This window comes from Sardina pilchardus, chromosome 6, assembly GCF_963854185.1.
Source record: "Sardina pilchardus chromosome 6, fSarPil1.1, whole genome shotgun sequence".
In the NCBI taxonomy this organism is placed as follows: Eukaryota; Metazoa; Chordata; class Actinopteri; order Clupeiformes; family Clupeidae; genus Sardina; species Sardina pilchardus.
This window is the reverse complement of record NC_084999.1, coordinates 21,212,013-21,227,190: the sequence shown is the minus strand read 5'-3', so window position 1 is coordinate 21,227,190 and position 15,178 is coordinate 21,212,013. Positions and strand designations below refer to the sequence as shown.

At 48.2% G+C, this 15,178-nt stretch overlaps 1 protein-coding gene across 1 annotated transcript in view; it reads left to right on the top strand.

The window, feature by feature from the left end:
- megf8 (multiple EGF-like-domains 8) overlaps positions 1–15,178 on the top strand; it is a 37,030-nt gene that overhangs the window by 10,067 nt on the left and 11,785 nt on the right. The window contains exons 13-32 of the mRNA XM_062539012.1: positions 130–277; positions 1,020–1,183; positions 2,120–2,311; positions 3,329–3,535; positions 4,776–5,021; positions 5,492–5,610; positions 6,204–6,335; positions 6,560–6,673; positions 6,891–6,974; positions 7,230–7,481; positions 7,869–8,053; positions 9,496–9,709; positions 10,421–10,685; positions 10,866–10,998; positions 11,466–11,725; positions 11,991–12,101; positions 12,562–12,680; positions 12,781–13,009; positions 13,197–13,368; positions 14,772–14,935. Of these exons, the coding sequence (XP_062394996.1) occupies positions 130–277; positions 1,020–1,183; positions 2,120–2,311; positions 3,329–3,535; positions 4,776–5,021; positions 5,492–5,610; positions 6,204–6,335; positions 6,560–6,673; positions 6,891–6,974; positions 7,230–7,481; positions 7,869–8,053; positions 9,496–9,709; positions 10,421–10,685; positions 10,866–10,998; positions 11,466–11,725; positions 11,991–12,101; positions 12,562–12,680; positions 12,781–13,009; positions 13,197–13,368; positions 14,772–14,935 (3,510 nt within the window). The remainder of the gene's footprint in view (positions 1–129; positions 278–1,019; positions 1,184–2,119; positions 2,312–3,328; positions 3,536–4,775; positions 5,022–5,491; positions 5,611–6,203; positions 6,336–6,559; positions 6,674–6,890; positions 6,975–7,229; positions 7,482–7,868; positions 8,054–9,495; positions 9,710–10,420; positions 10,686–10,865; positions 10,999–11,465; positions 11,726–11,990; positions 12,102–12,561; positions 12,681–12,780; positions 13,010–13,196; positions 13,369–14,771; positions 14,936–15,178) is intronic.

The window sequence follows — 15,178 nt, the reverse complement described above, 5'->3', positions numbered from 1 at the left end:
CTCTCTCTCTCTCTCTCTCTCTCTCTCTCTCCTCCCCCCCTTCTTTACCTCATGTCCACTGCCTGTATCATGTCCTGTATACAGCATCTCTGTCTTGCCTGACCCCTCTCTCCCTCTCTCTCCCCCCAGTGTGGCAGTAACGGCTGCTTGGGTCTGGCCCGGTTCCTGTCCGACTGCCAGTCCTGTGTGATGTTCAGCGGCACCTCCGGCGCCCTGCCCCGCGCCCCCAGCGACCTGGGCTGGTGTGTCCAGAACGAGTCCTGCTTACCTGTCTCAGGTGAGGGGGTGGTGAGGTCAAGGGGTCAGTTTGTTGTTCTTGCCGTTAAATCGCTTCGATAGCAAGCGCTATGAGTGTTGTTGTAGCGGTAAGTAGCTGGCAGCTAAAAACACGTTGATCTGTTATTGTCTGCAGCATGCAGCACGTCTGTGGCAGCAGTTGAGTTAAGAGGAGCTTACAAGTAGGTTAAGTCTGCACGTAGCCTAATAGGATTCGGACACTCTTAAGTGACTTAGGCTGAGCCGCATCGGTCTCTCATACAGCGTCTGCACCCTCAGTATACCCAGTGGGTCTGCATTTCACCGCTGAACACTCTTGAGTGGAATAGAGAGCTGCTACTCTTACTGAGGCTGCGTGTCCTTATGGGAGACCATGACCAGCTCATCCCCTTTTCAGCACCTGCAAGCAGCGTATCACTATCATACGGTATTAAAGGAAACCTCCATGGCTGTGGAGTCACTGTATAGGCTTTCATTGTCAAGGGCAAGACAGCATTAGGTGTAAAGCAGTAAATAAGTGGTTTTATTTTTAATCGCATCAGTGTAGTGTATTTGGCAGCGTTGTGTGAGTGATTGAGAGTGTGTGTATGTGTGTGTGTGTGTGTGTGTGTGTGTGTGTGTGTGTGTGTGTGTGTGTGTGTGTGTGTGTGTGTGTGTGTGTGTGTGTGTGTGTGTGTGTGTGTGTGTGTGTGTGTGTGTGTGTGTGTGTGTGTGTGACCTCTGACCTTTGACCCCTCTCGCAGAGCGCACCTCGTGCCGCGTGGACCAGATCTCGGGGGCGTACGGCTGGTGGGGGGAGCGGACGAGTTTCCTGACCTCCCTCCACTCCTGTCGCACCGAGAACTATGTCCCGGGAGTGCACCTGCTCACCTTTCACCACCCCCGCAACCAGTCGCAGCCCGACAAGGTACGCGCCTCGCCCCCCCCCACGACTCGCTACACCTCCACTGATCTCCCTCTCTCTCTTCCTCTCTCTTTCTCTCTCTCTCTCTCTCTCTCTCTCTCCCTCTCTCCAGAGCACAGGGCAGTGAGACTCCCGCTCTTCTGGGCAGCTGGTGCCCCTTTCCTGCGCCTGCTGTAGGCCAGTCAGCCCAAAAGCATCTCTTCTGTGTCCACTCCCATCTCTTCTGTGTCCACTCCCATCTCTTCTGTGTCCACTCCCATCTCTTCTGTGTCCACTCCCATCTCTTTGTCTTTGTGCCTGCGGTGTCTTCTGTCTTGTGTCCTTGTTGCGTTCTCTTTTATTTATTTTCTTTCAAATTTCTTTGTTAATGTTGGACTTGAAGAGTCTGTGTTGTTCTATCTTTGCGTTATGAACTCGGACCATTACGTCTACTTTCCTTTGTAATAGCCTGCGACTGTAACAGCCTCTGATGTTCTGACGAAAAGTAGTGGTAACAGTCTTTCTACACCACCTCCATTTCTCTCTGTCTCTCCTCTGATGCGTTCTCCTCTCCTCTCCTCTCCTCTCCTCTTTTCTCCTCTCCTCTCCTCTCCTCTTTTCTTCTCTCCTCTCCTCTCCTCTCCTCTTTTCTTCTCTGTCCTCTCATGCGCTCTCTTCCACTGTTCTCCTCTCCTCTGTACTCCTCTGTTCTCCTCTCCTCTCCACTTTTCCTCTCTTCCTCTCTCCTCTCCTCTCCTCCACTCTGCTCTCGTCTCCTCTGTTCTTCTCTGTCTGTCCTCTCATGCGCTCTCTTCCTCTGTTCTCCTCTCCTCTGTTCTCCTCTCCTCTCCACTTTCCCTCTCTCCTCTCCTCTCCTCTCCTCTCCTCTCCTCTCCTCTCCTCTCCTCTCCTCTCCCCTTTCCCTCTCTCCTCTCCTGCACTCCTCTCTTCTCTGCGCAGGTGAGCATCCTACAGAGCACCTCCATCATCCTGAACCCCTCCACGGAGATGGACGTGACCATGCAGTTCCGTGGCTTCATCCACCCTCTCTGGAGCTCCCCCGCCCCCTCCGACAGCGTCTCCGTCTGGGCGCGCATCCAGCGGCTCTACTTCACCGCCAAGATGGCCGCCGGGCCCAACTCCCTAGAGCTGGTGAGAGAGGGATGAGTGAAGAGATAAGAGAGAGGGATGAGTGAAGAGATGGAGGGATGTAGCGTAGTCAAAATGTCGTAGGCTGACTCTGAAAACAAAGCAGTCGAGGGATGTTGTTGAACTTAAATGTGATCATCGGAGCGCTCGTGAGTGTTTTTGTACTGTATCTATTTCACTAGGCTTTGCTGAGAATGATCCACATTGAATTTTGATACACCACTAATCCCAGTGAGTGAAACTCTGCACCACTGTTGGTGAGCAAAAATGTGTAATTACATTTTCATGACTCAAGCTTGGAGGAGCGTCAACGAAACCTTGTGCTTGAGCACCTCGAAAGTAAAGTGCATAGAAGTAAAGTATTCCGCTATTCTCAAGGATAATTTCAGCTAGCAGTGGGATTATTTTCCTCTTTTCCCTCCATTTCTCCCCCACTCTCACACCAAGGTAGAGTCCTGGAGGGGCTCCTCAGCCTGCCTGCAGATTGCAGTGGTGCATTCATTCAAATTCCTTTAGAACTGAGGTGAACCTGTGCAGCGAACAAGTTTTCTCTGAACTGTTCAATTTGAAACGTTTTTTTTTGGACAGTAACCCTTCGTCCATATCCCCTGTAGGTTCATGGAGAACTGCTTCTTCAGAGTGCTTGTGACAACTGTTTGCAAATTTGTTTAGCAAATGTGATCGCTGTCTGTGCTCGGTATGTTTCTTGAGCGGTGTCTGTGTGTGTGTGTGTCCGGGATGTTGAGCGGTGTGTGTGTATGTCTCTGTCCCAGTATGTTAAGTGGTGTGTGTGTGTCTCTCTCTCTGTCCCCGGTATGTTGAGCGGTGTGTATGTGTGTGGCTCTCTGTCCCCGGTATGTTTCTTGAGCGGTTTGTGTGTGTGTGCCCGGTATGTTGAGCGGTGTGTGTGTGTGTATGTGTCTCTGTCACCGGTATGTTGAGCGGTGTGTGTGTGTGTCTCACTCTGTCCCCGGTATGTTTCTTGAGCTGTGTCTGTGTGTGTCTCTGTGCCCACTGCAGACGGACGTGGTGGGCGATTGGGGCGCGCAGCAGGAGAAGGAGACGCGTTTGCTGAGCCGGCCCAAGCCCGGTCAGCGCCTGTTCCAGAACCTGACACGGGGCAACCGCTACCTGGTGCAGGCCGAGGGCTACCTCAACAGCTCGGGCTCGGGACAGTCCAGCGAGATGGCACTCACCTGGAACCGCACCACACTGCCAGGAGGAAGTGTGAGTTATATAGACGCACATGTACACACACCAGGGGGAAGTGGGATTTACAGACGCACATATGTGCACGCAGACGACGGGGAAGTGTGAGTTACACAGAGGCACATACTGTACATGACAGACACACACACACACACACACACACACACACTGACTAATGTCATCCTCCTCTGCACCGGCAGTACATCTTTCCTTAAAAGCAAATGATGAAAAAACTATTGATTACTTTTCCTGTTCCAGCAATCACATACAATCAATGGCGGAAATGGTGTGCAGACACATACAAGAACACACACACATACACACACACACACAGGCGCACCGGCGGCATGGGGTTTATAGGGGATATGACACCCGCAGTTTTTGAGAGGCGGCAATCATCCCCTCACTTTTGCCTAGGAAAAAAAGCTACACATGCTAAATAGATACGCTAGGCTAAATACAACATCATTAACAGCACTACCATAGCCTTCTAGACTGCACAATCTCACTTTCACACTACCAGTAACAGTTGCTTATCTGGATACGCAGTCAGGGATTTTGCAGGACGTCACGTTGGTTTGTATTTATGTTTATGTTTTAATAAACCCATATATTATATTATAACCAAGGACAAAACAAAACACACCAAAACGGTAGCTCATCCATTGGGAAAATAGCTTTCTCTGTATTCTTTTCCCACCATTCCATTTCCATGAAAAATGACTAAATGGTATTTCAAGACCTCCAAAAAGTCAATTAATTTACTGAAATTCATGATTTCACTAGGTCTGGAAAATGGGATTTTGCAATTCCATGACTTTTCCGGGGTTTTTATGTCCATGAGAACTCTGCAAATATAAAATATTATGATGGTAGACAGTGGGTCAGAAGAGGTTGTCCGCTATCTGGAGGTCTGATTTCATTTTCTGTGTTTTTGCTCTCAATTAGGTTCCCCTCACTTTGAAAATATCTCCTGCGCCTCTGTGCGCACACACACACACACACACACACGCACACACGCACCCACCCACACACACACAATAAGCAAATTCAAAACTTGACCCAGATTCACCACTGCCTTTTCATGCATAGTTTACATAAATGTGATTCTTATTCTGTGCAAGCATAAATCCACACACACACACACACTCACACTCACATACCACACTTAAAGAGCTTAAAAAGAACACTCTCAACATGTGAACTGTGCGGACAGCAGAAATCGGCTCGTTCAAACTCTATTTCTGTCTCCCCGCAGGAGATCTCGTTCCTCTTCCTGGAGCCCTTCCGCTCGGACGCGTGCTGGGAGTACCGCTCGTGCCTGGCCTGCCTGTCGGACCAGTCCTGCGGCTGGTGCCCAACGCTGAACCAGTGCCAGTCGCGGGACAACTCCAGCCAGCCGCCCTGCCGCGAGGCCGAGGACGGGGCCGAGCGCCACCTACTGCTGGCACCGCAGCACTGCACCCTGTGTGATGACTACCGGGACTGCACCGCCTGCTCCCAGGTAACAAGACCTCCCCCCAATCCCCCCCCCCCCCCAGGAAGCACATGGGTGTCCTTTTTCTGGATGGCAGGAGATTTGAATTCCATGCCTTCTCTTACTCAAAGCTTGATTAGTCACTAATCTCATCATGAGAATGACGACCATTATGATTGGCTTTTAAGCAAATGTTTTACTCGTACACTCCTGAAACAAATGTGTTGAAACCAACACAACTTACTTGCATTGTTTTTAACACATCTCTATGTCCAGACAGGGACAACAGAGTTTATGTTGTTTCCGAAACAATAACTTTAAGAGTGTAAGGCTAGTATGTTGGTGTTACTTTTTTGCCAATTTGAAATCACAAAATCTCCCTCCCACTCAATTTCGTGCTTATGAGGTTCGTAGTGGATTGATTGTCCTGTGTTGGTCAGAATAGTCTGTGTTTTTTCATCAGGGTTGATGGTTTTTCTGTTGTTTGTCTGCTGCAGGATCCATACTGCGAGTGGCAGTTCAACTACCCCAAAAAGGGGGACAGCCAGTGCAGTCGGCGCGGTCGGCAGGAGGGCTCCATTCGCCACCCTGCAGGGTGTCCTAAAGTCTGCAATCAGTGAGTTGACCCCTCGATCTATCCTAGACAACAGAAGCTTTAATGTCATCTTCACAAAGGCGAATTTCTAGACAGACATCACAAGGGCATCTGAGGTTGAAGGGGTTTGTTCTGAAGGTGTTCCCCAAGGGGCCTCCACCCCTGAGAGGCTGGAGATTTTCCACGTATTCTCCAAGCCTGTATGTTTTCTCCCATACCCTCTGGATCAAAGCCAAATGCAATGTGGATGTAATCGTTTAGATATAGATCAGAACATACAGTAGTTACATTCAATTCAGAACAATTAGCCTTTCATGTCAACATACCAGTAACCCCCACCTCTCCGGGCCTTGTCCTGAAATGACTGGGCTCTCCTTCCTCCTGACTATGTAGAGGGAAGGAGAAAGTGAGGACTGTCCCATAGATGTCCTTCATAGATGTTCACACAAAGTTCTGGAACTAGAACTCAGATCTACTGTAGCGATGTTGCAGTTAGAAAATATTTTAACTGTGAAAGATTAAGTATGATGGAGTATGATGACCTCAAAGAATACTCAAACACACTCACTCTCTCTCTCTCTCTCTCTCTCTCTCTTTTTCTCTCTCTCTCTCAGGAGACTAACATGTGGGGAGTGTCTGGCTAACTCCAGTCAGTGTGCGTGGTGTGAATCTGCCCAGACATGCTTCTACTTTGCCGCCTACCTCACCAAGTTCCCCTACGGAGAGTGCAGGGACTGGTACGACAGGTAAATGGCCCCCAGCAGTTACAATCATAAGATCGAGGATCTCATTCCACATAGTTATGCCTCAATATTAACACTGATGTCTTACCATCTCCTTTTCCATCATTCATCTCTCTCTCCTTTTTTTCTGCTGTATTTCCTCCTTTGTTCTCTCTCTCTCCCCCTCTCTTTCCCTCCCTATCTCTCTCATCCTCTCTCTCTCTCTCTCTTTCTCCCCCCCCCCCCAGTGTTCATTCTATGCCTCAGTGTAAGCAGTGCTCTGCTCTGAACACATGCTCAGAGTGCCTGCAGACTTTCCAGTGTGGCTGGTGCGGTGACTATAACAACCCCACCATCGGCAGGTACGGGAGCCCTCACACACATTCAGATCACACACTCATGCTACTCTCACCATGCTGAGAAAAATGCTACCAGAGCAGTTGTACTATTGGATTTTGGTGATGTCTGTCTCTCTCCCTTTGTCAGTGTGTAGAATTGATTTGAGTTTCTACCAGTTTGAACTCTTTTGACTGATTCCGTGTGTGTGTGTGTGTGTGTGTGTGTGTGTGTGTGTGGCAGGTGTCTGAAAGGTGACTGGTCAGGCATGGAGGACCCGTCAGCCACCAACTGCAGCGTGGCTGTAGCTGAGGTCCGCGCCTCCAGGTGAGACCACTGACTGGGTTTCAAGAGTCGCACTGTTGACAGTACCACAGTATTCAGAAATGCCAATATTGACAACATCTCCAGTGTGTGAAAAAATATAATTAATCCTCTCCTCTCCTCTCCTCTCCTCTCCTCTCCTCTCCTCTCCTCTCCTCTCCTCTCCTCTCCTCTCCTCTCCTCTCCTCTCCTCTCCTCTCCTCTCCTCTCCTCTCCTCTCCTCTCCTCTCCTCTCCCCTCCCCTCCTCTCCTCTCAAGGCCTGAGCCTCCCACGTCGTCTCCTCCGCGGCTGCTGGATCTGGAGATGGAGGAGTTTGAGGAGCTGCTGGAGGGCGTGGAGGTGCAGGTGGACTCGGTCTGGTCCTACCCCTCCTGCCCGGACGTGGAGGAGTGCCGGCTGGGCCTGCACAACTGCCACGACTCGGCCACCTGCGTCAACACGCCCACCTCTTACGAGTGCCACTGCGATCGCGGCTACACCGGCGACGGCGTGCATCACTGCAACCAGACGTGAGTGGCACATGGAATCTGCCGCCCTTTCTCTCTCTCTCTCTATTCTACTCTACTCTCTGACCATCTTTTTCTCTCTGATCATGTCTCGTATGTTCGCTAATGTGAATATCCCTCCACTTCTGTATCTTTCTATCTAATTTTCTCCCTGTCATTGATTCTGTCTGTGTTTTGGTTTTCCCTCCTTCTCTGTTGCTTACACAGAGGTGTAGCAGTCATGTGTTTCAAAGTTAGAGTTTGTGCTGAATGTAAATTTGTGTGTGCGTGTGTGTGTGCGTGTGTGTGTGTGTGTGTGCGTGTGCGTGTGCGTGTGCGTGTGCGTGTGCGTGTGCGTGTGCGTGTGTATGTGTGCGTGTGCGTGTGCGTGTGCGTGTGCGTGTGTTCCAGCTGCTATAATGAGTGCCGTGAGGGCCGGTGCAGCGGGAGCCCCAGGTTCGAGTGCGAGTGCTCCCTGGGCTGGACGTCTGACCCGTCCACGCTGGTGCTCAGTGGGGTCGAGTGTGACGTGGACTGCGGCTGCAACTTCCACAGCACCTGCATCACGGCTCCCGGCATCTGCGACGACTGCCAAGGTGAGTGTGTGTGTGTTAGGGTCCCCATGGGTCATGTTTTTCCATTGAATATCATAGTTTTGCAGACATGGAAAGTTTGGATGTAATCATTTTTTGGGCCAAATGTTTTGTTGGTAACATGTTTAAATATATCAAGGCATTTATGAAAAGCAATATTTTCCATGCGTATTTGTCTTTATTGGGTTATATCTGCTTTTCATGAATTGCATGGTTGTTCTTGTTACCCCCCCCCCCCCCCCCCCCTGACTTGTCAACAACTTGCAATTACTTCAGGCAAGTTATAATTGTGGTATCAGGGCTAGATGGGAGAATAATTATGTGCTATATTTCAGCAGTGCAGCCTTTAAGCTGAAGACCTAAATAGTGAATAAAGCTTGCAAATGGATGTGTTTAAGATACTGTGGCTGGTTGTTGTCTGGGCAGAGCAAAAGTAGTGTAGCATTCATTACAGATCATTTGTAGTCAGTGACAGTCTGGGAACAATTTGAATTTGACAGGTGGCGTAGAACGGGAACCCTGTTCTATATTAGTTAACTGGAACAGAGCCCTGATGACATAACTGAACCACCACTATGGAGGGCTGAAAAACAGCTTGTCCTTCTTCCACAATTTATTGCAAGTCAATAGCAGTTTTTTGATGTAGTTCATGGCAGCTATAACAGTTAAATGGACACGGAACAACGTGTCTGGACATCAGACTATTTTTACGTCGTCATCTCCATGGAGATTACTCCTATTACACTGTGGCGGAGCTCGTTGCGGCTGGGTCACAGCTCTCATCTCCAGCGTAATGGCCCACCGCCTCCAGCTATGTCCGACGTCTGTCCTTAGAAGTAGAATCAGACGAGAGGTCAGTCGCTCCAACCCCCAGCCGCAGCAGCAACAGCAGACTGGGAGCCCACCAGGTCTCCTCTACGGCGGCTGAAAGCACAGAGACGCTGCGTTTAAGAATCACTGCTGTTGTTGACAAGAATTATATGTGGGAGGGAAGTGAGGAGAATTTAGTATTCTTCACTGATGATCACTGTTCAGTTTTAAGTGCGTTCTTGGGATAAAAGGTGGCATGTGTGTATAACAGGACCAGCAGTTTTGAAAGTTTTGACTTGTCTGTAAAGAAGTGTATTTGTTTTGTTAGACGAGCGGCTGCATCAGATTGCCAAGACAATGTATTCCTTTGTGTATTATGATGAAAATAATTACAGTAGAATGCCTCTAGGCACTAAACATTTGTTCTCTGTTCTTTCTTCACCCAAATAATGATAATTTCACTAAACACACTTCTCTATCAGTGGCTAAATAAATTTCAACACTTGTTTCAGTAGTTGCATCGAACACAGTAATCAACTAATCATTACAACTCTTTTTTTGCTCCCCTCTGCTCCCCTCTCCTCTGCTCCTCTCCCCTCCTCCCCTCCCTTCCCCTCCTCCTCTCTCCGCTCCAGACTGGACGACGGGTCCCCACTGTGAGGTGTGTCGGCCGGGCAGCTTCGGCTCGGCGCTGGCCAGTGGCGGGGGCTGCGTGTCGTGCCAGTGTAACGGGCACGGTGACCCGCTGCAGGGCTACTGCCACAACCAGACGGGCCAGTGCTACTGCACCCACCACACCCAGGGCCCGCACTGCGACACCTGCCTGCCCGGCTACTATGGCGACCCCAGGTACGTCAGACTTGCAGTAGAGAGTGGCCTACTGGTTAGGGCTTCCAGCTTGTAACCGGAGAGTTGCCGGTTCGATCCCCGAAAAGTCCACGGCTGAAGTGCCCTTGAGCAAGGCACCTAACCCCTCACTGCTCCCCGAGTGCCGCTGGTTGGGCAGGCAGCTCACTGCTCTGGGTTATTGTGTGATTCACCTCACTGTGTGTTCACTGTGTGCTGTGTGTGTTCACTAATTCGGTTAAATTGGGCTAAATGCAGAGACTGAATTTCCCCCACTGGATCAAAAAAGTATATATTCCATTCTATTCTATTTGTTCGTACTGAAATATTATCTAAAAAATATTTTTGATTCTTGTAATAATCGTCAACAAATTCTCCCTTTTGAGCTTTAAATAGATGCCTCAATGTTGAACAGTGTCATTGACTAGTTCACAAACATGCAATCAACTAGGCAACAACTTTAGACTGCAGAATGAGATGTTAAGTACTCATGCCATTGCCAAGATAGTAGTGGCATTTACTCTGTAGAGATAGATAGATAGATAGATAGATAGATACTTTATTGATCCCCAAGGGGAAATTCAAGAGAGTTTCATCTCTGCTGTGACCTTTCCAGCCATACTCAATCATTTCCTCCTATTGATTCTCTCTCTCTCTCTCTCTTTCTCTCTCTCCCTCCCCTTCTATTTCTCTCTCCCTCCTTCCCTCGTGCAGGAACAACGGCACGTGTTTCCGTCAGTGCCAGGGCCGTTCGGTGGTGCTCTCTTCCTCGTCCTCGTCTTCCTCCTCGCCGCTGCCACTCTCCTCCTCTCTGGGCTGGCACCGCGCGGTGGGCGAGTATGGCGTCCAGAGTGGCGTGGGCCTCTCCCACTGCCTGTGGGTGCTGTCCGTCTCCCAGGACCTGGTGCCCTGTGCGCCTGGCCAGTCCTGCCCACCCGTGGCCCTCACGCTCCACCCGGACTCCCACACACAGTGCAGCGTGAGTGCTGACCAACTCCTATGTGCACACCGTGTAGTATAGTATAGTGTCTTTTATATTTTTTGTACATGCACAGGCATGACCGTAAGTTTAGTAACATGTTTGTTGTGCCAGTAAGCAAGCCCTTCCACTAAGATTTAGTAAAAATGTTTCTCTCTCTCCCCTCTGCCCCTCCCTTAGAATTCCTTTGTTTACGTGTTTGACGGCCTCCCTCGCTTCCTGGGAAATGGCGTGGTGCACTCCGACCACAACCTGATTGGAGCATTTTGTGGCACGACTCGCACTCAGCCAATCACAGTGGAGGCCACCTCTGGTGAGCATCCTCTCCTCCTGCTGTTTCCTTACGTGTCTGTGGTAGCTGGAGTAGTCTGCTACACACACTAAATGTTTGTTATGTTACCTTGTGTAGTTTTGACTTTTTATGCATTAAGCCAAGAAGACACTACCTGCTTCAGTCGGTCACAACTCCTCACGCTCCAAGATGGCTAACAAACATGACATGCCACAAATCGTACCTGAACATTCGGGATCGGGAACATTGATTATTACGTCTTTTAATTGGTTGTTGTGACCCTGCCCAAACTACACAACAGTTTATATCAAATCTGATAGGAATTAGGGCTATTTCTGTAGTTTGATGGACTTGACTGAGTCAGGGCTAAAATTGGGTCAAATTGGGCTAAGATCTGGATTAAGACTAAGATTTTTTTTTCTGCTCTCCCCTCTAACGTGCACCCTCTGCCATCCTTCCTCCATTCTTCCTCCCTTGCCCCATGCCAGGCATTATCTCCGTCTACTTTGAGGCCAACGTCTCCTCCACCCAGCCGCAGGGCTTCAACGCCTCCTTCTGGGTACGGCGCTGCGAAGAAGGGGCTTCTGGGAAGGAGGAGGCGGCGGACGATGCCTCGTCGTGTCCAGCCGGTTCCCGCTGCCACCAGGGCATGTGCCAGTGTCCCCATGGTTACGGAGGACCGCAGTGTGACCGGCCCATCTGCCCCAAGAACTGTGGCTTAGAGAACGACAGAGGGACCTGCAATGCGGTGAGATGGACGTCTTGAGTGTGTGTGTGTGTGTGTGTGTGTGTGTGTGTGTGTGTGTGTGTGTGCTCTGAAGTAAACAAGTTTCTCGGAAAGTGTTAAAATCATTGGATTTTCAGAGGAATTGTTTTTGCTTTAAACAAGCAGGCTATTGGGGGTGAAAGAATGTTGGTTGGTGAGATATATAAACCTATGTAGACTACAATATGTGGACATTGTCTGTTTAAGTGTTACTAAGTGGCTTAATCTTTCTTCTGTGTGTGTGCAGACTCTTGGGGTGTGTGTGTGCGCTGAAGGCTGGGCTGGTGCTGACTGCTCCTCTCCTCACACTCCAAACAACATGGTGTGGAAGACCCTGCTGGACACTCAGCTCACAGCGGTGGGGGAAAAAAAAACACACACACACACACACACACACTCTCTTCCCTTATTGAGCATTACACACACAGTTGAACACCCTTACAGCTGTACACAGAGTAGTTCAGAGTAGTGCTTTAGAACTGCTTACTGATGTAGAATCATTTTGAGTTTGTGAGACACATAACGTCACATGACACATTGCCAAACACCTCCTTAGATCAGGGACTAATGTAGGCGCTGCAATCTACTGTCACAAGGGTTCGGCGGTTATGTAGATGGGTTGTATTGAAAACAATGGAATCTAATGTAATCAAATGTCCAAAGCGGAGTGCACCACGGTCCTGCGGCCCCCGTGTGTCTAGCAACTTTTTGGGAAACGGGCTTATGAATTAGATAGGAGGATTCGTATCCTTCTCCGAGCTAACTGGCCTAACCCACTTCCAGTGAATTATGTTTATGCTTTCCTTTCTCCCCTACAGAACCAGGCCCACCGATTCCTCCACAGGATGGGTCACTCCATGGTGGCCGGTCCTCAGAACACTCTCTGGATGTACGGCGGCCTCTCACTCTCACAGGGCATCCTGGGAAATGTGTACAGGTAGGAGAGCTGTGACTCACGTCATTTGACCGTCTCACCTTGAAGTCTCATCAACATCGAAGGGTAATGATTGAGTGGAATTGTTTCGTGGTTGGTTCAGGTACTCTGTGCCAGAGAGGCGCTGGACTCAGATGCTGACCAGCTCAGTGGAGGAAGGCTCCACCCCTGCTGCACGGTATCACCACGCCGCTGCTCTGGTGGCCAATCACGATCTGATGTCAGCTGTCACTCACAACATGATGCTGGTGGTGGGTGGGGTCACACAGAAGGGAGTGGCCAGTGACACGTGGAGCCTCAACCTGAGCAGCCTGGTGTGGAAAGAGTACAAGGTGCTTACCTGTGGATTGATTTTTTATTATCTTCTTGTTACCACCTATCATACCCAAAACCATATGTTTTAGGTCTTGAATTGGTGCAGAGCTTCTGAAGTGGTAAGATTCAGTTAAATCTCCCTCACTTATTTTGTCAACACTCTCTCTCTCTCTCTATCTCCCCCTCTCACCCCTCCACCTGTAGAGCTCACTGCTGCCCCCTGTGGCGGGCCACACACTGACGGTGCGTCGAGACTCCACTGTACTGCTGATTGGGGGCTACTCCCCTGAAAATGCCTTCAACCACCTCCTGCGGGAGTTCAGCCCGCAAACCGGCAACTGGACCATTTCCCCGCACACTGGCACTCCACCCACAGGTACCTCAGAGATGGATAACGATATGCTTCCAATGCAATTCTGTGTAGTATCCATACTCTATTTAACTAACTATCTAGCTATTTAACAGGATCAGAAATCATCATTGTCAGAATACAGTTCTATTGAAGACAAACAAAAAAGTTTAGAAGTCATTGTGATTGTTAAAAGTCCTATGGGGAGTTTCCATAGGGCGTTTTAGAAACGAGTCCTCAGTGTGCCCAAGTAAATGAATGTTACAACCTCACTTATGATATACCCACACCCTCTTATACACCCACACAGTCAATCAATGATGATGCAGTGTCATCCCACACAATAATTCAATTAAAATAGTTCATTGCTTAGGTGTACATGTATTCAAATGAAATACAGTGGGGAGAATACGTATTTGAACCCATGCTGAAGTTGACGAAAAAGAGGAACATAAAAGTAGAGAAAGTAATTCCAAGGAAATTACGAGTGCATGAAAATGAAAAAAATGACAAATAGATCATGTAGATATGGTAACTAAGGTGTTGCTAGAGTAGACATGGTGGTTTCATTGTTTATTAAAGTTGATAGTGCGAAGATAGACAGTTTAAAAATTGTATATGGATAGCTTAAAAGCTGTTGATAAAAAGACAATTTAATGAATGTTGATAAACAGATAGTTTAATTGATGTTGATAGGTAAATCGTTTTAAATGGATGGCGATAGGTATATAGTTTAATGGACGTTTAATGTTTCGCTAATGTTTGCTAGCAGTTATGTTAATAATGTTGATATGCTAATCAGATTGCTTAGCTAGCTTAGCTCATGTTTGCTAGCAGTTTTGTTAACAATGTTAACTATGTTAGCAATGCTAACCATGCTAATCAGGTTGCTAAGCTAACTTGGCTAATGATTTCTAGCAGTTATGCAAAAAAAGTTAACTATGCTAACAATGCTAACCAGGTTGATTAGCTAACTTAGCTAATGATCTCTAGCAGTTATGCTAAAAATGCTAACTATACTAACCATGCTAACTAGCTAACTTCATAATCGCAATGTTAAGTCTATGGGGAAATTTTAATTAATAATTCAAAAGGTATAAAAGTTGCAGAGATGAAAAATACATAGCTGAAGTTACCTAAGTAAGACCTACGCAGCGCAGTTTGAATGAAGTTTCTACTTTAAACGGTTGAAGCTGAATTAAACGCACAAAAAGTGTCAGCGGAATAATAAGATTACTCCAGATAACAGTAGAGTGCATTTTCATGTCTAATTATCTTTTGGAGATTGATCTTAATGCCTTAATTGTTTTTAAAGAAATGTTTTAGAAATCTAACCTTTTAAGGACACCAATTTTCTTGAAAGGGTAATTTCCCTTAAAACTCCCCCTGAGCCTCCATCTTTTATGTTTGCTCTCTCTTCTCCGTCACAGGTCTGTATGGTCACACAGCAGTGTATCACGAGCAGACGGATGCCGTGTATGTGTTCGGAGGATACCGCTTCCATGTGGAGGCTGTGGAACCTTCCGGAGAGCTCTACAGTCTCTACTACCCCAACCTCACCTGGTCCCTTCTGGTGCCCTCACAGGGCAACAAGGTAGCGTCACATCCTCTACTGGGCTCTCTGTTGCCAAAGAATGAAGACTAACAGTCAGGCTCAATGAAAACAAGAAATGTCGTACAGTAATTACAGTACTGAATCAAAATGCTAAGTGACAAATGCGACCTTGCAAAGCGAAACCAGTCGTTTTTTACAAAATTAAGCTATTGTGCTCACGTGAACGGCCATGAATTACTGTAAGCTTTCCAACGATATGTATATCGAGGGTATTACACAAAC